The sequence below is a fragment of the Lipotes vexillifer genome, unplaced genomic scaffold, assembly GCF_000442215.2.
Source record: "Lipotes vexillifer unplaced genomic scaffold, Lipotes_vexillifer_v1.1 scaffold645, whole genome shotgun sequence".
Lineage (NCBI taxonomy): Eukaryota > Metazoa > Chordata > Mammalia > Artiodactyla > Lipotidae > Lipotes > Lipotes vexillifer.
This window is the reverse complement of record NW_006777439.1, coordinates 3153760-3177717: the sequence shown is the minus strand read 5'-3', so window position 1 is coordinate 3177717 and position 23958 is coordinate 3153760. Positions and strand designations below refer to the sequence as shown.

The window sequence follows — 23958 nt, the reverse complement described above, 5'->3', positions numbered from 1 at the left end:
CAGAGAACAAACAGGTGGTTGTCAGAGGGGAGGTGGGTGGAGGGATGAGAGAAATAGAAGAGGGAGATTAAGAGGTACAAATTTCTAGTTACAAAATAAATGAGTCACAGGTATGAAACGTACAGTGTGGGGAATATAGTCAACAATAATGTAAATGATTTAAAACCAAGCTGCTCTCACCCAAACTCTAACGAAATCAGGAGGGACTGGATATGGAGGAAGGGGAAAAAAATTAAAACTTTAAGCTCACTGTACTATAGGAGAGGATTGACCTGAGTAGAGTTTTGTAACAGAACAGGGCAGCAAGAAGACAAAGTGGGGGCACTCACCTTGTGGAAGACAGAGGAAAGGGATAACAGGAAATGGAGATTTCATTACATGACAGAGGTGGTGGACAGATCTATATCCAAATTTTACAAAGGATTATCCTGGAAGGGGGGAACAAGAGCTACACGGAGACAATATTTTCTGATCCAAATTTTGGAAAGCTGACCTGTTATGGAAATTTCCTAGTTACAAAGCATAAAAATTAAGAGAACGATTTATCAAATAATTTGTCTTTCGGACAATAATATGTTTATTCACATTCCAATATATGTGGTCACCAAGGCCACATACCAAGTAGAGGCAGCAGTGGGCCGTGACTCCTAAGAGCAACTTAGAAGAGTTGCAAAATGAGAAATAACGTAAGGGTGACCAACATGTGCATGATACTGACCAGCAGCCTACTATGTAGTATGCGAAACTGCTGATGCTCTTTACTCTTAGTTCTTCCTTTCCTCTCTAATGCATAATAAGGTGATATTTATTAGAAATTTGTTCTTGCTATTAAAATGCCATGGTTTCCACTGATGACTTCCCACTTCTTGCCGTGCTTCCACCTTCAGAAACTATTTCAGCACAGGATTCTTATTACTCCTTTCTACACAGTTTACTGCAACAGTAGCAGTATTGCATAATGCTGTAAAATAAAGCTAAGCATTTTCCAATCATTATCTCATTTACTTCTCACATCAATCCAGTGATAAACGTGTTATTATCTCTATTTAAATCATGAGAAAACAGGTTGAGAGTCAGTAACTTGTCCAGGGTCACATAAACAGCATACGATACAACTAGGATTTAAATCTTGGTCTTCTGGCTCCAACACTCCTTAATTATCAAGCTATGATTTCAATTTTGCAATATGTTTAAATTTTTTCAAAATAATATGTTGGGAGAAAAAGGAAACTGCTAAGACTATAATCCTTAAAGTGTATCACCTCATATAGAGGGATGTGTCCAAACGGTAAGTATGAGCCAACTGAATAAGTGTGGAGTATACATTATTTACTGATAACAATAAGCGGTTTAAATTGGCATATCTAAGCCAGTTGCCTCAGCTCTCTCTCCTTCCCATCACCTCAGAGGCCCAGGCAGGGTAAAGAACAATTTCCTAGGCTTCCTATGGTCATTATTTGGTTTCTCATTAGCAACTCAGGCCAAAACATATAATTTCCTTTTATCTGAATTTCTAGAAAGCTGCTTTCTTAAATTATACGATAGAAATCAGCTCAAATACAACAGCAGTATTTCTCCTAGGATCCCAATCATGGCCAATTCTTTATTTTTGGTCAAAATTAAGTCCAAACAAGCAGTTGTCCTTTATTTCTGGCTCTGCCAACAAAGTAAATGAATCATGTATTCCAATGCTAAGCCCTTTTTAAAAATGTGCCTTAAAAAAATTCTTAAGGATTTAATTGTAAAAAGGTTATCATAGCATTCTTTAAAATGGGCAAAAACTGGGAATATATTCTATGATCATCCAAATCTTCTCATCAATGTTTTCACCCTCAGATATAAGAATTTTTCCATCGTGACATAGAATAATACTCTTCCAACTCTTCGAATCTATGTTTCTTTGCCCTTCCACTGCTGTACCAGTCACCGTTTCCCTCTCATACATCTGTTATAGCACTTAGCACCTTGCAGTAATAAAATACACATCACTCTTCCTTAGTAGAACTGCAAGTCCCAGAAGGCAAAAACTATGTTCTAATCCTCCTCAGTGCTTAGCACATAGAAAACACTGAATAAATCACCAACAAACTTGGGTAGGTGAAGTTTCAAAGGGGGGAGGAGATGGCTAAAGAGTATCCAACTGATTTAAATGAAGTAAGGCTCCAGGCCTAGATGTTACATTGCATGATACTTAACAGTATTTTTCTTTTAAGAGTTACTGTTCATAATGTGAGAAATCACAGGGAAGAGGTAACAGACCCAGAGTGCCCTCCCCTCAATTCTCAAAAACAAAAAGAAAAGATCCCCAAAACAATAAACCCTGAAGCCTGGTGTCAAATAAGCAAAGGTTTTTTTAGAGAATGGCACAAGAAAAAGTGTGGAAGTTAGAAAATGTGATGTGAATAAGAGACCTTGCCTAGAACAGAACAGACAGGTAAATTAGAAGCTGAGATTTTAAAGGTACAGACTTTAAACAGTGGTTGGGGGTAGGAGGTTATGACTTCACTCCAGCTATACCAGTCTCATTGTTACCCTCCTAATATGACACATGTGCGCATCCCCTTAAGGGGTCTGCACCCTAAATCAGTTGGATACTCTTTAGCCATCTCCTCACCCCTTTGAAACTTCACCTGACTATTCTTCTGCCTGGAATACTCATTTAATTAGATATGAATACAGCTAAATTCTGTCATCTTCAAATATTTGTTCAAATGCCATGTTCTCCAATAACATCCTGTTTAAAATCTGAACCTACCTCCTTACTCTGCTCCACTTTTTCTTTTTTCCACAGCACTTACCACCTTCTGAGAGACTTAACAATTTAACTGAACATAATAAATAATTACCCATTTCACTCATTAGAACATAAGCTCCGTGAGGGCAAAATCTTTGTCCATTTTGTTCACTGATACAACCTAAGCACCTAGAACACAAATGACTGATAAATACCTGTTTAGTGCACAAAATGAATGTGAGAAAGATTGTGAAGAAAAAATGAATATGACTTGGTTATATCAGTATAGTATAAAGGAAAAAGCTCTAGACTTGAGAGAAAAGGTCTGGACTCAAATCTAAGCTCTACTCTTACTAGGTAACAAGTGACTATTACCTGGCAAGTGTCTATGAACTTCAGTTACTAATCTATAAAATGGGTAATTGTGAGGATCACACAAGACAAAAATGTACAAAAGCAGCAGAGGGACCATAGAATTAATTATTAATTTGAATAATTCAAAAGAGAGTTCAATGTTAAAAGAATGAAAAGAGAGGCATGGCCAAAATGGCAGAGTAGGAAGACCCTGGGCTCACCTCCGCCCACAGGCACACCAAGATTATAACTATCTACAGAGCAACGATCTATGAGAATCACCTGAAGATGCAGAAAAGGTTTTCCACAACTAAAGATATAAAGAAGGAACCACATGATTGGTAGAAGAGGCAGAGACGATGGTACACTCAAAACCCACATCCTCAGATAGGCAACCCACAAACAGAACGATAATGGAATCCATGGAGAAGTTCTCCCCAAGGAGTGAGGGGTTTGAGGCCCACACCGGACTTCCTAGCCTGGGGTCCTGCACTGGGAAGATGAGGCCCCAGAATGGCTGGCATTGAAAGCCAGTGGGGCCTGCATATGGGAGAGCTGGAGGAAACAGAGACTCCACTCTCAAAGGGTGCATGCAAAATCTCACACACTCTTAGTCCCAGCACACAGGCAGTAATTTGAAAGGAGCCTGGGTCAGACCCGCTTGCTGATCTTGGCAAGCCTCCCGGGAGAGGCAGGAGGCAACTGGGACTCCCCCTGGGGACAGATACTGGTGCAGACATTTTGGGGAGCTCATTCTACAGTATGAAAACAACAGTACAGGAAAGTGTCATTCTGGAGTCCTCCCTCTAGCATATTAGCACTTGGGGCTTATTCGCCCACCAGTGGGCAGGCACCCAAGACCCCCCCAGCCCCACAGTCAGCTGCCCAGGGAACCAGCCACTACCACCACCAGACCAGGCCCAGACCCGCCCACAGTGGACAAGCGCCAGCCCCAGGATTCCCCAGGCCACAGAGCCAGCCACACCAGGAATGAGGCAGATAAAGGAAACAGGGAATATGTTCCAAACAAAGGAACAAATCAAAACCCCAGAAGAAGAACTAAGCAAAGTGGAAATAAGCAATCTCCCCAGTAGAGTCCAAGGTAATGATCATATATGTGCTCAAAGAACTCAGGAGAAGAATGCATGAACACAGTGAAAAGTTTAACAAAGAGATAGAAAACATAAAGAACCAGAGATGAAGAATACAATAACCAAGATTTTAAAATACACTCAAATCCACAGCAGATTACATGATACAGAGGAACAGATCAGCAAACTGGAAAACAGAGCAGTGGAAATCACCTAAGCTTAATAGAAAAAAGAAAAAATAATTAAAAAAAAAATGAGTATAGTTTAAGAGACCTCTAGAACGTCAAGTGTGCTAACATCTCATTATAGGTGTCCCAGAAGAGAGAAAGGGGCAGAGAACATAGTTGAAGACATAACAGCTGAAAACTTCCCTAATCTGGGAAAGGAAACAAACATTCAGGTTCAGGAAGCACAGGTAGTCCCAAACAGGATCAACCCAAAGAGGACTACACCAAGACACACTGTAATTAAAATGGCAAAAATTAAAGATAAAGAGAGAATATTAAAAACAGCTAGGGGAAAGCAACAAATTACTGACAAGGGAACTCCCATAAAGCTATCAGCTGACTTTTCAGCAGAAACTCTGCAGGCCAGAAGGAAGTGGCACGATATATTTAAAGAAATAAAAGGGAAAAACCTAGACCAAGAATACCCTACCTGGGAAGGATTTCATTCAGATTTGAAGGAGAGACTAAAAACTTTACAAACAAGCAAAAGCTAAAGGAGTTCAGCACCATGAAACCCCTTTATAAGAAATGTTAAAGGGACTTCTCTAAGCAGAAAATGAAAGGCCACAACTAGAAATATGAAAAGTACTGGGACGTCCCTGGTGGTGCAGTGGTTAAGACTCTGTGCTTCCACTGCGGGGGGTATGGGTTCAATCCCTAGTTGGGGAACTAAGATCCTACATGCCACGCAGCATAGCCAGGAAAAAAAAAGGAAAAAAAAAGATAAATAAATACTAAAAGTACAAAAGGAGGGGCTTCCCTAGTGGTGCGGTGGTTAAGAATCCAACTGCCAATGCAGGGGACAGGGGTTCAAGCCCTGGTCCAAGAAGATCCCACATGCCACGGAGCAACTAAGCCTGGGTGCCACAACTTCTAAGCCTGCGCACTAGAGCCCGCAAGCCACAACTACTGAGCCCGCGTGATGCAACTACTGAAGCCTGCACACCTAGTGCCCATGCTCTGCGACAAGAGAAGCCACTGCAATGAGAAGCCTGTGCACCACAACAAAGAGTATCCCCCACTCTCCACAACTAGAGAAAGCCAGTGCACAATGAAGACCCAACACAGCCAAAAATAAATAAATAAATTTATTAAAAAGAAAAGTACAAAAGGAAAAATCTCACTGGCACAGGCAAAATATACAGTAAAGGTAATGGATCAACTGCTTATAAAGCTAGTAGGAAGGTTAAAAGACAAAAGTAGGAAAAATCATCTGTATCCACAATAAGCATGCATCCACAAAAGAATGTAAAATATGATGTCACAAATAGTGAACATGGGGGAGGGTGTAAAAACGCAGGATTGTTAAAACGCATTTGAATTTCAGGGATCAACAACTTAAAATAACCAAGTATATATAATTGCTATATATAAACCTCACGGTTACCACAAACCAAAACTCTTTAATAGATACACACACAAAAAAGAGATAGGAATCCAAAATAACACTAAAGATAATCATCAGATCACAATGGAGAAGAGCAAAAGAAGAAAAAACAAAAAAACAGAAAAAGAACCACCAAAAACACCCCCAAAACAATGAACAAAATGGCAATAAGTACATACCTATCAATAATTACTTTAAATGCTCCATTCAAAAGATATAGAATGGCTGAGTAGAAAAAAAGCCAAGACCCATATATATGCTGCCTACAAGAGGCTCACTTCAGATCTAAAGACACACACAGACTGAAAGTGAGGGTATGTAAAAGACATTCCATGCAAGTGAATATGAAAAGAAAGCCAGGGTAGCAATACTTACAACAGACAAAATAGACTTTAAAACAAAAAGAGAGAAAGAAGGATATTACATAACGATAAAGGGATCGATCCAACCAAAAAAATAACAATTGTAAATATATATACACTCAACATAGGAGCACCTAAATACATAAAACAAATATTAATAGACATAAAAAGAGAAATTGACAGCAACACAGTAACACCTCACTTACATCAATGGACAGATCATCCAGACAATCAATAAGGAAACACTGGCCTTAAACAACACATTTGACCAGACTGAATTAATACCTATACAGAACATTCCATCGAAAACAGCAGAATACAGATTCTTTTCAAGTGCACACAGAATAATTTCCAGGATAGATCACATGCCAGGCCACAAAACAGGTCTCAATAAATTTAAGAATATTGAAATCATATGAAGCATCTTTTCCAACCACAATGTTATGAGACTAGAAAGCAGCTACAAGAAAGTAACTGCAAAAAACACAAACATGTGGAGTATAAACAACATGCTACCAAACAATCAATGAGTCACTGAAGAACTCAAAGAGAAAATCAAAAAATACCTGCAGATAAGTGAAAATGGAAACACAATGATCCAAAATCTATGGAATGCAGCAAAAGCATTTCTAAGAGGGAAATTTATAGCAATACATGCTTACCTCAGGAAACAGGAAAAATCTCAAATAAACAATCTAACCTTACATCTAAAGGAACTAGAAAAAGAACAAAACCCAAAGTTAGTAGAACAAAAGAAATAGTAAAGATCAGAGTGGAAATAAATGAAATAGAGAGTAAAAAGCAATAGAAAAGAACAATAAAACTAAGAGCCGTTCTCTGAAAAGATAAAATTGATAAACCTTTAGCCAGACTCAAGAAAAAAAAAGAGAGAGGGCCCAATTAAATAAAATCAGAAATGAAAAAGAAGAGGTTACAACCAATACCATAGAAATACAAAGGATAAAAAGAGTTTACTACAAACAACTATACACCAACAAACTGGCCAACCTAGAAGAAACAGATAAACTTCTAGAAACACAATCTCCCAGGACTGACTAAGGAAGAAATAGAAAATATGAACAGACTGGTTACTAGTAATGAAATTGAACCAGTAGTTAAAACAAAACAAAACAAAATCTCCCAACAAACAAAAGTCCAAGACCAGACAGCTTCACAGGCGAATTCTACCCAAAATTCAAAGAAGAGTAATACCTATCTTTCTGAAGCCATTCCAAAAAATTGAAGAGGAAAGAACACTTTTGAACTCATTCTACAAGGCCAAAATCACCCTGACACCAAAACCAGACAAAGACACCAAAAACAAACAAACAAAAATTACAGGCCAATATCACTGATGAACATAGATGCAAAAATCCTCAACAAAATATTAGCAAACCAAATATATTAATACATTAGAAGGATCACACAGCATGATCAAGAAGGATTTATCCCAGGGATGCAAGGATGGTTGATTTTCCACATACACCACACTAACAAACTGAAGAATAAAAATCACACAATCATCTCAATAGATTCACAAAAAGCTACTGATAAAATTCAACATCCATTTATGATTAAAAATTCTCAAAAAGTGGGTATAGAGGGAACATACCTCAACATAATAAACGCCACAAATGACAAACCCACAGCCAACATCATACTCAACGATGAAAAGCTGAAAGCATTCCTCTAAGATCAGGAACAGGACAAGGATGCCCACTCTCACCACTTTTATTCAACACAGTATTGGAAGTATTAGCCACAGCAATCAGGCAAGAAAAAGAATCCAAATTGGAAAGGAAGAAGTAAAACTGCCACTGTTTACAGATAACACGATACTACATGTAGAAAATCCTACAGATGCCACCAAAAAACTACTAGAAATCATTAATAAATTCAGAAAAGTTGCAGGATACAAAATTAATATACAGAAATATGTTGCACTTCTATACACTAATAACGAACTATCAGAGAAATTAAGAAAACAATCCCATTTAAAACTGCGTCAAAAAGAATAAATAGGGCTTCCCTTGTGGCGCAGTGGTTGAGAAACTGCCTGCCAATGCAGGGGACACGGGTTCGAGCCCTGGTCTGGGAAGATCCCACATGCTGCAGAGCAACTAGGCCCGTAAGCCACAACTACTGAGCCTGCGCATCTAGAGCCTGTGCTCCGCAACGAGAGGCTGCGACAGTGAGAGGCCTGTGCACCGCAATGAAGAGTGGCCCCTACTTGCCGCAACTAAAGAAAGCCCTCGCACACAAACGAACACCCAACACAGCCAAAAAAATAAATAAATATAAATAAATTAATTAATTATTTTTTAAAAAGAATACCTAGGAATAAACCTAACAAAAGAGGTAACAGACTTGTACTTTAAAACTATAAGACAATGATGAAAGAAACTGAAGATGACTCAAACAAATGGAAAGATACACTGTGCTCATGGATTGAAAGAAGTAATATTGTTAAAACAATCACACTACCCAATGCTACATACAGATTCAATGCAATCCCTATCAAAATACCAATTGCATTTTTCACACTAAAACAAATAATTCTAAAATTTGTATGGAAACACAAAAGACCCCAAATAGCCAAAAGCACCTTTCTCTACTTGAGAAAGAACACAGCCAGAGATATTACACTCCTTGATTTCAAACTGCAGTAATCAAAACAGTATGGTACTGGTACCAAAACATACATATGGATCAATGGAACAGAACAGAGAGCCCAGAAATGAACCCACACTTATATGTTCAGTTAATCTATGACAGAGGAGGCGAGAAAAAACAGTCCCTTCAATAAACAGTGCTGGAAAAACTGAATAGCAACTTGCAAAAGAATCTGCCTGGACTATATTCTCACACCACATACAAAAATAAATTCAAAAAGGGTTAAAGACTTAAATTTAAGACCTCAAACTATGAAATTCCTAGGAAAAAACAGGCAGTACACTCTGACAACAGTCTTAATACTTTTTTGGATATGTCTCCTCAGGCAAGAGAAACAAGCAAAAATAAACAAATGAGACTACATCAAACTAAAAAGCTTTTGCACAGTGAAAGAAACTATCAACAACTGCCTACTGAATGGGAGAAAATATCTGCAAACAATATATCCAATAAGGTCAACATCCAAACTACACAAAGAATTCACAATTCAACATCAAAAAGCCTCAAACAGGGGCTTCCCTGGTGGCGCAGTGCTTGAGAGTCCGCCTGCCGATGCAGGAGACGCGGGTTCGTGCCCCGTTTCGGGAAGATCCCACATGCCGCGGAGCGGCTGGGCCCGTGAGCCATGGCCGCTGGGCCTGCGCGTCCGGAGCCTGTGCTCCGCAAATGGGAGAGGCCACAACAGTGAGAGGCCCGCATAACGCAAGGAAAAAAAAAAAAAAAAAAAAAAAAAGCCTCAAACAACCCAATTTAAAAATTGGCAGAGAACCTGAATAGATATTTTTCCAAAGAAAACATACAGATGTCCAACAGACACATAAAAAGATGCTCAATATCACGAATCATGAGGGAAATGCAAATCAAAACTACAATGAGTTATCACATCACAACTGTCAGAATGGTTATTAACAAAAGGACAATGAACAAGCACTGATGAGGATGCAGAGAAAAGGGAACCCTTGTGCATTGTTGGTGGGAATGTAAATTGGGCAGCACTATGGAAAGCAGTATGGAGGTTCCTCAAAAAACTAAAAATTGAACCACCATATGATCCAAGATATATGCACCCCTATGTTCATTGCAGCATTACTTACAAAAGCCAAGATATGGAAGCAACCTAAGTGTCTATCAATAGGTGAACAGATAAAGAAAATATATGGCACACACACAATGGAATATTACTTGCCATAAAAAAGAATGAAATCTTGCCATTTGTGACGACATGGATGGACCTAAAGGGTATTATGCTAAGTGAAATAAGTCAGACTGAGAAAGACAAATACTGTATAATTTCACTTATATGTAGAATCTAAAAAACAAAACAAACGACAAACATAAAATTTAAAAAATGAGACTCATTAATACAGAGAACAAACTGATAGTGGTTGCCAGAGGGAAGGGGGTTGTGGGGGATGAGTGAAACAGGTGAAGGAGATTAAGAAATACAAACTTCCAGTTATTAAAAAAAATTAAGTTACGGAGATGTAATGTACAATTAAGGATTATAAGTCAGTAATATTGTAATAATTTTGTATGGTAACAGATGATAAGTAGACTTAACGTGGCGATCATTTTGTAATGCATAAAAATATCAAATAATTACATTGTACACCTGAAACTAATATAACATTGTTAAGTCAATTATCCTTCAATTTTTAAAAGTTGGAAAAAAGAAAAAAAATGGAAAGAAGTTCAAGAGTAAGGGCTGAAGGATGTGACTATAGAACTGGTGCTAATATTTAGAGAAATAAGAAAACTCAGAACAGTAACTTCATTTGGGAACAAGAAAAGATAGATAATGAGTTAAGTTTCAAACTATAGCTGCGCTAACATAGTGTCACTAGCCATATGTGCCTACTTAAATTTAAATTAATTAAAAATATACAAAATTTAAAACTCAGCTCCTCAGTCACACTAGCCACTTAATGGCCCCTTAATTTCAAGTGCTTAATGGCCAAATGTGCTTAGTGGCTACCGTATTGGACAGTGAAGACCACAGAGCATTTCCATCATCACAGAAAGCTCTAGTGGACAGTAATTTATAAAATATGAGTTGACAGCAGAATAGAATTCAAGTGGGTGTCATTTTAATATCCCTGATGCTGGATTCCTATTAAGTTCAAATGTCTTTAGAAGAAATGAAAAATCCAACCACATAATCTGTGGCTGCAAACTGTGAATACAAAAATTAAATAATTCGTATTACTTGATTACAAGGTCCTGAAATACATGAACGCTCCCCACTTGGTGGTATGAGGTGGCTGACATGGCAACTATAAATAGAGTTTGGAGAGTCCCAGTAAAGTTACTGACAAGAATCCGGTCAGCATCCTGGCCCAAATCTCTGGTTAGTAGCTTGAGATATGCTGGCAAGGCCAAATATTATTTACAACACAGTAGTTTTCTTAGTGAGTGTTAAGATGATCTCACTCAAGAGGCAAAACTCCCTTGTCAAAAGTAACTGCAGTTACCTAGAATGGTAACAGCCTTCCTTAATGAGTAAGCATATTTTAACTACAGAAAGACCTAGAATTAAATATACGAATGCTTAAGAGAAGAGAATCAAAGTCAGACATTAGTGTTTTTCTTTTAAGAAAGCTAAGCAAAGGGACTTCCCTGGTGGCACAGTGGTTAAGAATCTGCCTGCCAACACAGGAGACACAAGTTTGATTCCTGGCCCGAGAAGATTCCACATGCCGTGGAGCAACTAAGCCTGTGCACCACAACTACTGAGCCTACACTCTAGAGCCTGTAAGCCACAACTACTGAGTCTGCACACCACAACTACTGAAGCCTGTGCACCCCAGGGCCCGTGTACCACAACTACTGAGCCCACACACCACAACTACTGGAGCCTGCGTGCTCTAGGTGCCACAACTACTAAGCCCGTGTGCTGCAACTGCTGAAGCCCGCGCACCTAGAGCCCATGCTCCGCGGCAAGAGAAGCCACTGCAATGCAAAGCCCATGCACCACAACAAAGAGCAGACCCCGCTCGCCGCAACTAGGGAAAGCCCACACACAGCAACGTAGACCCAATGCAGCCAAAAATAAAATTTTAAAAAAAAGTAAGCTGTAAACTTCAGATTTGTGCATTTACTTTTTTTTTTTTTTTTTTTTTTTTTTTTTGCGGTATGCGGGCCTCTCACTGTTGTGGCTGCATTTACTTTTATAATAAATTTGTAAGAGTTCAATAAAGGTTAACAAAAATAAGTATATATACAAACATTTATAACTATCCAAATAAGGTTTGTACCACCCCAAATTATCTCAGGACCATCAGTGCTATGTGTACTATACTTTAAGACACAATAACGTATCAAAAAAAGAAAAGGGGAAGGGAAGACCATGTTCTGGTAACGGCAATAATTCTGGTATGTAGCTAGAGTACACAGTAGGTATCAAGGAAACAAGACAGCCTGGAAAGGCTGATTTAGACAGATCCTCCTGGAGGACGCTAACTGCCCTACCAAGGAAACTATAATATATTCAGTAGGCAACGTGGATAATACATGCAAATGATATAGGTGGAAGACTGTTTATTTACCAAAAGGTTTTCAGCCCTTTCCCTTAATTTCTCCAAAAACATTCCAGCAAAACCTCCATTCTCCAGCCTCCAGTTTCCCATGTTGGAGGGACTTCAGAAAGGTAACAGTACTGGCCTCTCCCCAGCCCTCACACATTCACTCTTTCTCATGGGAAGAGTGACTTACCTGGTTAGTGGCTTCTGAGAGGAGGCATTAAGCACCTTGGGTCAGCTGTTTTTCTCTCTCTCCAATCTATCGGCTATGGAGAGGTTATACTCTAGTCTCTCAGTGCCATGTATGAGGTTTCCCAGAGCCGACTCTGCCCTTGCAGAGGAAATCTGTGGTCCAGCGCTACCTGTGACTGAGCATAGCTAATTCAGGGTAAATATTAGGTAGCCCAGATCCAAGCCATACACTCCAATCAGCTTTATTGGTAATAAAGCTGACATTTTTACTCCATCTGTCTATATTCTGACTCTTACTTCTCAGCTGATTCTGAACTCAGATGTGGGACAGAGGTATAAATAAATATTACCCCTAAAGCCCAACAAATAAAGAGAGCAAACCCTACTTAGAATACCTTAATTTGGTTTGGATTTGAAATTAACATAATCTGTTGAAGATTAGTTTATTATTAGTATCTTATTTCAGTAATAAGAAAATAAAACCAAAAGGAGTAATACTTGCTTAGCACTTGCTATTTATTTATTTATTTATTATTTTTGGCTGTGTTGGGTCTTCCTTGCTGCATGCAGGCTTTCTCTAGTTGTGGCGAGCAGGGGATACTCTTCATTGCACTGCGCGGGCTTCTCATTGCGGTGGCTTCTCTTGTTGCGGAGCACAGGCTCTAGGCTCACAGGCTTCAGTAGTTGTGGCACACAGGCTCTAGGGCACAGGCTCAGTAGTTGTGGCGCACGGGCTTAGTTGCTCCGTGGCATGTGAGATCTTCCTGGATCAGGGATTGAAACTGAGTCCGCTGCATTGGCAGGTGAATTCTTAACCACTGCACCACCAGGGAAGCCCCAGCACTTGCTTTTAAACGGTTCCATAAAGTATCTCATCTGACTACAACAGCACTCCATTTCTCTGCATCCTAAAAAGAGATCACTTAATTTATTAGTAGATATTTTTATTAAGTGACCAGAAGGTAGATGGCTCTATAGTAGAAACTTCCTGACATAATGAAGTCTATTTACAGAAGATGTGGTCCATCTCAAAATGATACTTCCAATCTAAGAGAAGTATGATACCAAATAACCATGGAGATTAAGTCTTCAGGGTTTCTTATTCATTTACAGTCCAAAGATAGTTAATTTGCACCCAGGCAGTAAATCCCCCATTACTTCTTCTCTCCTCCTTTCTCCTCTGATCTGGCATCTTCCATAGTCCTCCTCCTCCTCTTACCCTTTTATTCTCGACACCATTTTCTCTCACAAGTCAAACAGCAAAATTCACTCACAAAAGGAAACAGGTTGGTCTATCTTTTTAAACAATGCATTATATTTTCTTTTTTTTAAACACCTTTATTGGAGTATAATTGCTTTACAATGTTGTGTTAGTTTCTGCTTTATAACAAAGTGAATCAGCCATACACATATATATATATATCCCCATAACTCCTCCCTCTTGCGTCTCCCTCCCACCCTCCCTATCCCACCCCTCTAGGTGGACATAAAGCACCGAGCTGATCCCCCTGTGCTATGCGGCTGCTCCCCACTAGCTATCTATTTTACATTTGGTAGTGTATATAAGTCCATGCCACTCTCTCACTTCGTCCCAGCTTACCTTTCCCCCACCCTGTGTCCTCAAGTCCATTCTCTATGTCTGCATCTTTATTCCTGTCCTGCCCCTAGGTTCTTCAGAACCATTTTTTTTTTTAGATTCCATATATATGTGTTAGCATACGGTATTTGTTTTGCTCTTTCTGACTTACTTCACTTTGTATGACAGACTCTAGGTACACCCACCTCACTACAAATAACTCAATTTTGTTTCTTTTTATGGCTGAGTAATATTCCATTGTATATACTATGAATTTCATTTTGACAGGATCGTATATTTTATAATTTATATAATAAGTACAATATAAACTAATGTTCTCTTAATTATGATACTGTATATGATCATGATCTATTCAATAACAAAAGATTTGCAACTTGGATGACAAAGAAAATAGCTTGATGACAACCAAGTAGGTAATTTCCCCTAGAGAACAACATCAAGTGTAGTAATATTGCATAGGGGAAGAAACGCAGCCTCTGGAGGAAGACAGATCAGAGTTGAAATGCTGTCTCTTTTATTTTGTAACTGCATGACTTTAGACAAATTAACTACTCTAAGCCTCTACTTCCTCACCCATAACATACATATAGTGTCACCTCCTTTTCAGAGCTACTCTGAAAATTAAATGAGATAATGTACAAAAAGCCTCAGCATAGTACCTGGTATATTAGGACTTCATCAAATTAAAACTCCTATTACTACTATTACTAGACTTCCTAGCTAGGAACTCAATGCAGGCTAAGTACTTCATTCAGCATAACTAATAAAATAAGCTCTAATTTTGCCAAATGACGTTAAATCCTAAGTCAGGTCACTTGTGCAAATAACCTTGTTGCAGAAATGCATCAGCTCTTACAGGCTTCAGATGTCCTCCTGGAAAATATTTACAAGAGGTTAACTCAGGTTTTTCCTTCTGGAAAATATCTACCAAGGTTTCTGGTAGGTGTTAAATAATACATTATTTTTTAAAGAATGGTGTGTATAAGTAACAGTATGGGCAAGTAAATTAAGTAATTAATGGCTTTCTTAATCAGATATTCTTTTGATCTGAAACATAAGAGTTTATAACCTCTGTAAAAACTGCCATAGTACAGTTTTTACTAACGCAAACCACAAAGAGGTTGGAGCCAAAATTACAACTGGAGAAGTGGTTATCAGTATGGAGAGACAGATGTGAACAAGGGCTTTTTTCCTTCTCTTTTTCATAACATTACAGTAACTTAAAAAAAAAAAAACTGAAAAAATCCAAAACCAAGGCATAAAAATGTCACATATTTAGTTGACATTTATTATGATTTTTAGGAATCTAAAACTCCATTCAGAAGCAAGAGCAAAAAGAAATTGTTCATGGAGTAACATGCACTTAAAGGAAAACAGAGGTTCAAAAGTAAACCATCATCCTCAAAACTCTACTCTGCAACTTCAAATAATGAGAATATATGTTCCTGGACAGAAGTAATTAAAACCAACTCATAGGAGACCATGTGACAAGTGTAACAGGTTCTAAATATCACCTAATGCACTACCTTCCAAAATGCAAATCCATCCTTTCCTCTCTATTCTCACTGCCATCATCTTGGTTTCATCCTTCATTATTTCTCACCTGTTCTGCTACAACAGCCTCCCCGAACGGACCTTCCTATATCCATCCTCAACCTTCTCCAATTCATTCTGAACACTGTAGCCAAAATGACTGCTCTCAAACCCAAACCCAATCTGATCATGTCCCTTCCTGGCTTAATTCCTTCAAGGGCTCTCCATCATCTATCCTCCTACATTGCTTTATTTTTATTCATCATACTTACCATCATCTGACATACTGTGTTACTTGTCTGTTCACTATCTCCACTCCAATTAGAATGTAAGTCCATAACGGCAGGGTTTTTTGTTTTTTGTTTTTTTTGCGGTACGCGGGCCTCTCACTGTTGTGGCCTCTCCCGTTACGGAGCACAGGCTCTGGAGGCGCAGGCTCAGTGGCCATGGCTCACGGGCCCAGCCACTCCGTGGCATGTGGGATCTTCCCGGACCGGGGCACGAACCCGTGTCCCCTGCATCGGCAGGCGGACTCTCAACCACTGTGCCACCAAGGAAGCCCAATAACGGCAGTTTTTGTTCAGTTATGTGTTGCATAGTAAGCAAACATTCACACATAAACGAGTGAAAGAATGAATGGACTGATGACCTACAGGCCAAAGGCCTCCATGACCTGCTTATGCCCTCCTCTTTTCACTTTACTCCCACCTCTACCAATACTGTATTATTTAGTTACCCAAATACAAAATGCACTTTCACGGCCCCCTGCTTTGCCATATGCTATAACTTCTGTCTGGAATACAAACTCCCCTCACCTTCCAATCAACCTACCACACTATCATCCATATTTTTAAACCGTCTTCAGAAAGTTTTCCCTGACCCCCTAGATAAAGTATATCACTCTTTCTTTCCTTTGTGCTGCATCTATACCTGTATCTACATTGACTCTACTCAAAATGTACTGGCATGTGCATCTCCCTTTCTATACTGAATTCTTTGAGGCCAAGGACTATTATCATCTCTTTACCTCCAATACCTAAGAACCTAAGACAGTATGTCATAAAGCAACTACTCTATAAATGTTGAGTAAATTAACATGCATGACTACTCTGTAAGAGGAATAAAAGCATGGAGTTTCAAGAAGTTACTCCTCCAATTCCATGATGATAATCAGTCATGAAATAAAAGAATTACAACCAATGACATCATCCAGGGTAATAAAAGAGAAGGAATTATACGAATAATACACATCACTAAATGCTTCCAAAATAATGACATATAGTCACACTCACACTTTACTAGATATACACACTGGCTCCTTCCTGCTCCATCACTTGCCTTCCCTTTAGGCTCAGCTCTGGTGCTGGCAAACTGAGCTCCAGCTAACCAGTAGATCACTCTGTGAAGAAGCTTCTGATGTTCCATCGAATACAAGTTTTTGTGTTCCCTCATATTTTGATTCAAACTTTAAAACAGTTGTACAGGATTAAATTTTACCACTAGCCACACCTAATCCTGAATGAAAGACCAGAGCCACTGATAGCATAGATTACATACAGTTGGGACTTCAGTCCATGGAACAGCCACAGAAGGCCTCCCAGACCAGTCACCTTCAGCCATGAGAAGCCTCACCCATTACCCCAAAGTGCCTTCCAAACATTACTATTTTTCTCCAAATGCTGCAGACAAAGGCCCCTAAATCCAGCCTTAAGGAACACCTGTCCTACCTACTTAGCTCTGAGAGTGTGAACTTGCATATAAATGTACAACCACACAGATGCACACAAATGAATGGACATAAATGTACATTAAGCCATTAGAAAAATTTAAAGTTTTAAACCCAGTCACAGCTAATATAACTTCAAATGAAGCCAGAGGCCAAGATGTGATTCTTGATTCCTTCCTCCCCCACCACTCAGTAACCAAGTTATGGAAAATTTACCTCCTAATACTTTTTCAAATACTTTTTCAAACATTATGCCCTAGTTCAGAATCACAGCATTTTTCACTAGGATAATAGTCTTCTAAATGGTCTCCCTGTCTCTGGACTCAATCAAAACTGCATCTCCCATTTGTTGAGGGGTTATGAAACAGGCATTGCACTAAGCGCTTGATCACTTTATATTTTCCAATTCTCACAGCAACAATGCAAAGCAGGAATTATTGTCCTCATTTTCAAAGATGAGGGGTCTAAAGCTCTGAGAGAGGTTAAGTGACTTGCCCAAAGTCATGCAGCTGGAATTGTGAAGGAGAAATTCAAACTCAGATCTATGTTTCCAGAAACTATATGTTCAGCTGCTTAAAGCTTCAACTCAATCCTCAATGTGACCTTTCTAAAAGGTAAATGTAATCATGTTTTACCCCACATAAAATCCTGCAAACAAGACCACATCTCCAACCCTCATCCCAAGTCATTCTCACCTCCTCCTGCAACACTTAACTCTTAGCAATTCAACCTCTTACTGCTTTACCTGTGAACACAGTTTTTCCACCAAGAAGGCTTTTCTCTGGACTTCCCTGGTGGTGCAGTGGTTAAGAATCCACCTGCCAATGCAGGGGACACAGGTTCAATCCCTGGTACAGGAAGATCCCACATATCGCGGAGCAACTAAGCCCGTGCGCCACAACTACTGAGCCCGCGTGCCTAGAGCCCGTGCTCCGCAACAAGGGAAGCCACCGCAATGAGAAGCCCGGGCACTGCAAGAAGAGTAGCCCTCTCGCCAGAACTAGAGAAAAGCCCACACGCAGCAACAAAGACCCAATGCAGCCAAAAAAAAAAAAAAAGCTCTTCTCCTTTGTTAGGCTCCTTCCAATACAACCTTCAAGATTTACTCAGGCAATCCTTACTCTGGAAAGCCTTTGCCCTAACAAATAAATACCCAAATCCGGGTTAAGTGACTATTTGCTATGGTTATCAGCTAAGTTTCTTATCTCACTGTGTTATAACATTACTAGGCTATCAGTTCCTTATGAGTAAATACTGCATTTTTAAATCTCTCTATTCTTAGTACAGTGAACATGTATTGAAGGAAGGACTCATGAATGTTGAATTAATGAATGAATTCACTGGAAGCAGTACTGCTTAAGAATTTGGCCCTAAAGTCAACTTGACGAACTTTCGAAATCTAACCTGCCAGAGTGTACCTGCCAATCCTGCAGCAGGCTTCTAAATCTTGTTTATTTCTTCATCTGTAAAATGAGAGATAACTGCACCTATCTCATAGTTTGGAGAGGAATAAAAGAAATCACAGATTTAGCACAATCTCTGGCACACTGAAAGTACACATTAAACATTAGCAACTTTCTTTTCCACTTTAAAAGTTTATCCACGCTGACAAAACCACATCTCAAAAAATAGGTTTTCCTTGTGGCTTCCATCAGAGCTTAACATTTCGCCAAAAAGCCGTAGTCAAGATGTCTTACAAACAACCTCAACCACAGACAAGGATCTTTCACCTTCTGGTTACACCAGAGCTCAGTAGCTACCACCACACCCTAAATCACTAACTAGTGTCTGCTGTTTATTGCTTCTAACCCACCCCTCGATTTCCTCCCTCAAAGTCAAAGACCATGTCCCTAAGCAAGCAGAAATCTACCCCACAGAAACCAGTCAGCAGCACCTTCTTCCAGAAACCACTTCTCCCCGCACCGAAGCTTGAGCGAATTAGAAGAGATCCATCATTTGGTACGAACCTAAATTTCTTTAGAGGATCACAATAAAACCCCTTCTATTTATTCCAAGACCCTGGCTTCCAAAGTATTAATTCCATACAGAGAATGAATTTCTCGCATTATGAATCCAAGAAAAAGGGTCCCCTGAAAGCCTTCCCCAATAAGAGTTCTTCAGGTCTACTACTCTCAAACAGTGACCAAAATCCACCATTTCATCCGTCCCCCTTCCTGACAGAGTCCAGGGTCTCATCCACGCTCTCTTAAAAACGAGATGGTCCGCACTTTCATGAACCCGAATGCCTTCCGCCCACCCGTATCACCTCCCTTCCCATCTCGCCGGTGCCATCCCGCAGCACAGGCCCGGACTGGTCCCTCACCGCCAGCTCGCTCCACAGAGCCGCTACTCACCGCTTCTTGGGGATGGTGCCCGACTCCTGCGCGGCAGGAGTGGCAGTGGGCGCCGCCGTGGCGGCCGCCGCCGCCGCCGCTCTCCGCGCTTTGCACTCATTGGTACTCAAAGCCTCCTGGGGCCGGCCCAGCAGATGGCCCGAAAGAACCCGCAGCCTCCGCCCGGCGCGGTCCCGCTCCCTGTCCGCTGCAGAACCGGAGCCCGCGTCCGCGCCCGTCCCGCCCGCCGCAGCCGCAGCCACCGCCTCCGCCATGGCTTCCGCCTTGTGCCGCCGCCCGGTACCGCTGGGCGCGGGTGAAAGGTCACTCAAAGCTGCGCCCGGCGCGACCATTCGTTGCGGCGCATCCCGGCAGCCACCGCGGCGACTGGGCGGCGGGTGCCATGCGCCTGGAGCTTCATAGTCTCAGCTCCCGCCCACCGCACCCCCCCGCCTCCGCGGTCACGCCCCAGACCGCCGACACCTGTCAAGCAGGTGAGTTCGAGCAGTCCCGGGGTTGGTTCGGCCCGGGATGGGCTAGACCGGGAGTCAAACCGCAAGCGTCCCCGACGTGTCCTAGTGCCATGGGTGGCCTCCTCGATTGTGGCCTGAGCCTCTGGAGTAGCTTTCGGGAGCAAACGCCTCGGAGCAGGAGACATGGGCGGTGCTGGGGACCTGACGAGCGAACCAACGCCATCCTTTCCTGCTGCTCCACCTCTGCTCCCCCTTTCTGCGGAGTCACTAAACTAACTCAAAACTGATTCATGCCTATAACCATTAGAGCAAATAGCTGTCATTTTCTCGTCGCCTACTTCGTGCCTGGCACAGTGCTTAATGCTATATCTCAAGTAAGTAATCTCCATTTTACAGATGAAAAAACTGAGACTCCGAGACACTAAGTTGCCCGAGGGTGTGCAGCTAGTAAATGCTAATGCTAAGTTGCAACCTTGGTTCTCTTTCCGTGGTTACTGGGTGCTGCGCCCTTCCTTTCCCTAATGGTGCCAAAGTTTTGTGTTGCTAGAGATAGAATTACCCTACAGCTGCTCTTAAGACTTCTCATTTATCTACAAATTGACTTCATTTCTGGAGAGTGGCACCTGGTGAAATTAGGGGCCTATCTGTAGGACAGTGCTCCACAATCGTTTTCAGCCAGTTGATTAGATACACTTTTATAAGCCACCTTGCAGACCTCAGCCATCAGAAGTAGAGTTCCTTTTTGCATAATGTGTAAAAGATAAGTCTTGGGAATGGCAAGAGAAAGCATTGCCATAAGCATTCTAAGCCCAGTGAAGTCACCTCCTTTCTAAAGAGCCACCTTCTTGCTAACACAGTCTCTGTGAAAGAGTTAAGATATTCCAGGAGTTATTTGACTGATAGAAAAGAACTATTTAATAGTTCTGAGACAATTCAGGCAACAGTCAAGAGGACTTGGTTTGTATGCCTGATCTCCAGATCTTAAGAGAGAGTTCAACGTTAAACGTCCAGTCTAACTACAGAATCACTGAGCCCCACTCCTGTTTAGCTGCTGCTTCAAACCATTGGCTATTTCAGATAGACTAGGAGTGAAAAAAGGGGGCAGCACTAGTAAATTGCTGAGCGCTCTAAGGAAAAAAACTCAAGTCTGAGAGTTCAGTAACTCTAGTCTTTGAGCTTCTCACACCCTATCTAGATGTTTCTGGAACAACATTGAAACAGCAGCTAGCACATTTGCTTGCAATCATGTAAAATTCATAGATTTCTAGCCAAAATGCTGTATAAGCAACAACTTCCTCAGAATCTTTTTGGAATAAAACAGATCTATTAATTTTTGCTTGACTCCCAGAGAGCTCAGTCTAATACTATTTGCATGCCTTAAATGTAAATGTAGTTAACTGACTTCCACAGTCTTTTCCATATTGAGGTTGAACATGCTTCTTGCCAACTCTCAGGAGACAAAATTTATAAATTTTGCTCATATCAACAGAATAACAAAAAGCCTTTTCTCCTGGGTGATGGAAAACTTGATGTAAACCAAAATTACAGATTTGGTGTAAACCATTATAGCTGTGGAAAAACTGCTAATTATATATATTTCAAATATGTGTACAGTAATGAAACCCATGTAGGCAGTAAAAACACTTGTTGAGAGCCTATTATGTAACTAACTCGTGCTATGAGATGCAAAAGTATTTAAGCCTATGCTTCACCTACATGGTAGAATTAGCTAGTTAGGAGTTAGGATATATGTGGGAAACAAACTGATACTATGGAATAAGTGTGGAATAAGTGGAATGGAGTAAGTGTCATGTAGGTGACCGTGAAGGATTTCCTAACCCCTTTCCTTACAAGAGCAAAGCCCAAGCAGAGAGCCCTGATACTTGTTTCATGCTACCTAAGAGGAACAAATGTTTCACATGAAGCATGGTCCATTGAGATTCCCACCAAAGGCAAAACCTCAGTGATATCACATTCAGGAGGGCCATCTCTGCAAACTTATTCCTTCTGTGTCCTGGAACACTTGGCCCTTAATAACCTAGATCCCCATGGAGAGGAGACCATAAGTACAGATTCAAAGTGTGAACCCATGACATGTGGAATTTAAATGGAGTGGCCTTTATTTGCATTTACAACATCTCTTCTAATATAAGGCACACAAAAAAGTGAAATTAACTCCTGAAACATGCACCAAATTTCTTTATTGCACTGACTTTCATTACTTATTACTTTCATTACTTAAAATTAATGGAGTTGTTTCCAGTTTGGGACTACTGTGGATAAGGTTGCTATAAACATTCTTGAATATGTCTCTAGGTGGACATGTAGATGAATTTCTGTAACATACCCATCTAAGAGTGGAATTTCTAGGTCATCAAGTATGCATATATTTAATAGATAATGAAATGCCAAACTCTTCCAAAGGGATTGTATAAAATTGATTCCAGCAGCATGGGAGAGTTCCCATATGAGTGTTCTGACATGTTATTGTCAGCCTATTTAGTTTCAGCTATTATATACTATTATCTTGTTATGGTTTTAATTTGTGTTTCCCTAGTTACTAATGAGATCAAGTGCCTTTTTGTGTGTGTTTATTGGCCATTTGGATATCATCGTTTGTGAATGTGTAATAAAGATAGATGTCCTGTATTACCTTCTAGAAGCCTTACAGTTTGTCCTTTCACATTTACACCTACAATTTACCTGGAATTGATTTTTATTTATGGTGTAGAGATCAGGTTTCTTTTTTTTTTTTCCGATATGAGTATCCAGTTGTTTCAGCACCACTTGTTGAAAATATGTTGTTCTATAATACATTGCCACCTTTGTCATAAATCAAGTGTCCATATAGCATTAGTCTGTTTCTGGGCTCTGTATTCTATTCCATTGGTCTGTTTATCTACCTTATGCCAGTATCACACTGGCTTAGCTACTGTATATTCTTTTAGATCTTCTACATACAATTATATCATTTGTGAATAGTAACAGTTGATTTCTTCGTTTCCATCCTTATACCTTGTACTTCTTTTTCTTGCTTTAGCCAGTTGGCTAGGACCTCCAGTACAGTGTTGAAGAGAAGTAGTAGTAGTGGCACCTTTATGTTGTTTCTGATTTAAAAGGGAAATCTCTCAACACTTCACCATTGTTTGAAGTGGGTTGCTGAGTTTTTGTTTTGTTTTGTTTTTTAACAAACGATTTCACAGGTTAAGGAATCCCCCTTCTAATCCTAGTTTGCTGAGAGTTTTTATCATGATTGGATATTGAGTTTTATCAGGTGTTTTTTCTGCACTGGTTGAGATGATCATAGGATTTTTCTCTTTTATTCTGTTAGTATGGTAAATTACATGGATTGGTTTTCCACTGTTCAACCAACCTTGCAATGCTGGCATAAACCCAACCTGATCATGATATATTGGCCTTTTTATGTATTACTGAATATAGAGTAGCATTAAAATTTTGTTTAATATTTTGTGTCTATGTTTACAAGTAAGGTTGGTCTATTATTTTCCTTCTTCTAATAGAAACATGTCAGGTTTTGCTGGCCTCATGAAACACGCTAGTGAGTACTTCTTTGTTTTCAAGGCTCAGGAAGAGTTTGTATAAGATTGATCATTATTTCTTCCTTAAGTGTTTGCTAGAATTCACCAAAGAAACAATCTGAACCTAAAGTTTTCTTTATGGGAATTTTTTTATTAAAAGATTAAGTAGTACTTCCCTGGTGGCGCAGTGGTTGAGAGTCCGCCTGCCGATGCAGGGGA

At 40.1% G+C, this 23958-nt stretch overlaps 1 protein-coding gene across 1 annotated transcript in view; it reads right to left on the bottom strand.

The window, feature by feature from the left end:
- Positions 1-20080, bottom strand: part of AGPS (alkylglycerone phosphate synthase) — a 136831-nt gene extending 116751 nt beyond the window's left edge. Inside the window, exon 1 of the mRNA XM_007451100.1 lies at positions 19749-20080. Coding sequence (XP_007451162.1) covers positions 19749-20080 — 332 coding nt within the window. The remainder of the gene's footprint in view (positions 1-19748) is intronic.
- Positions 20081-23958: the final 3878 nt, after the last annotated feature.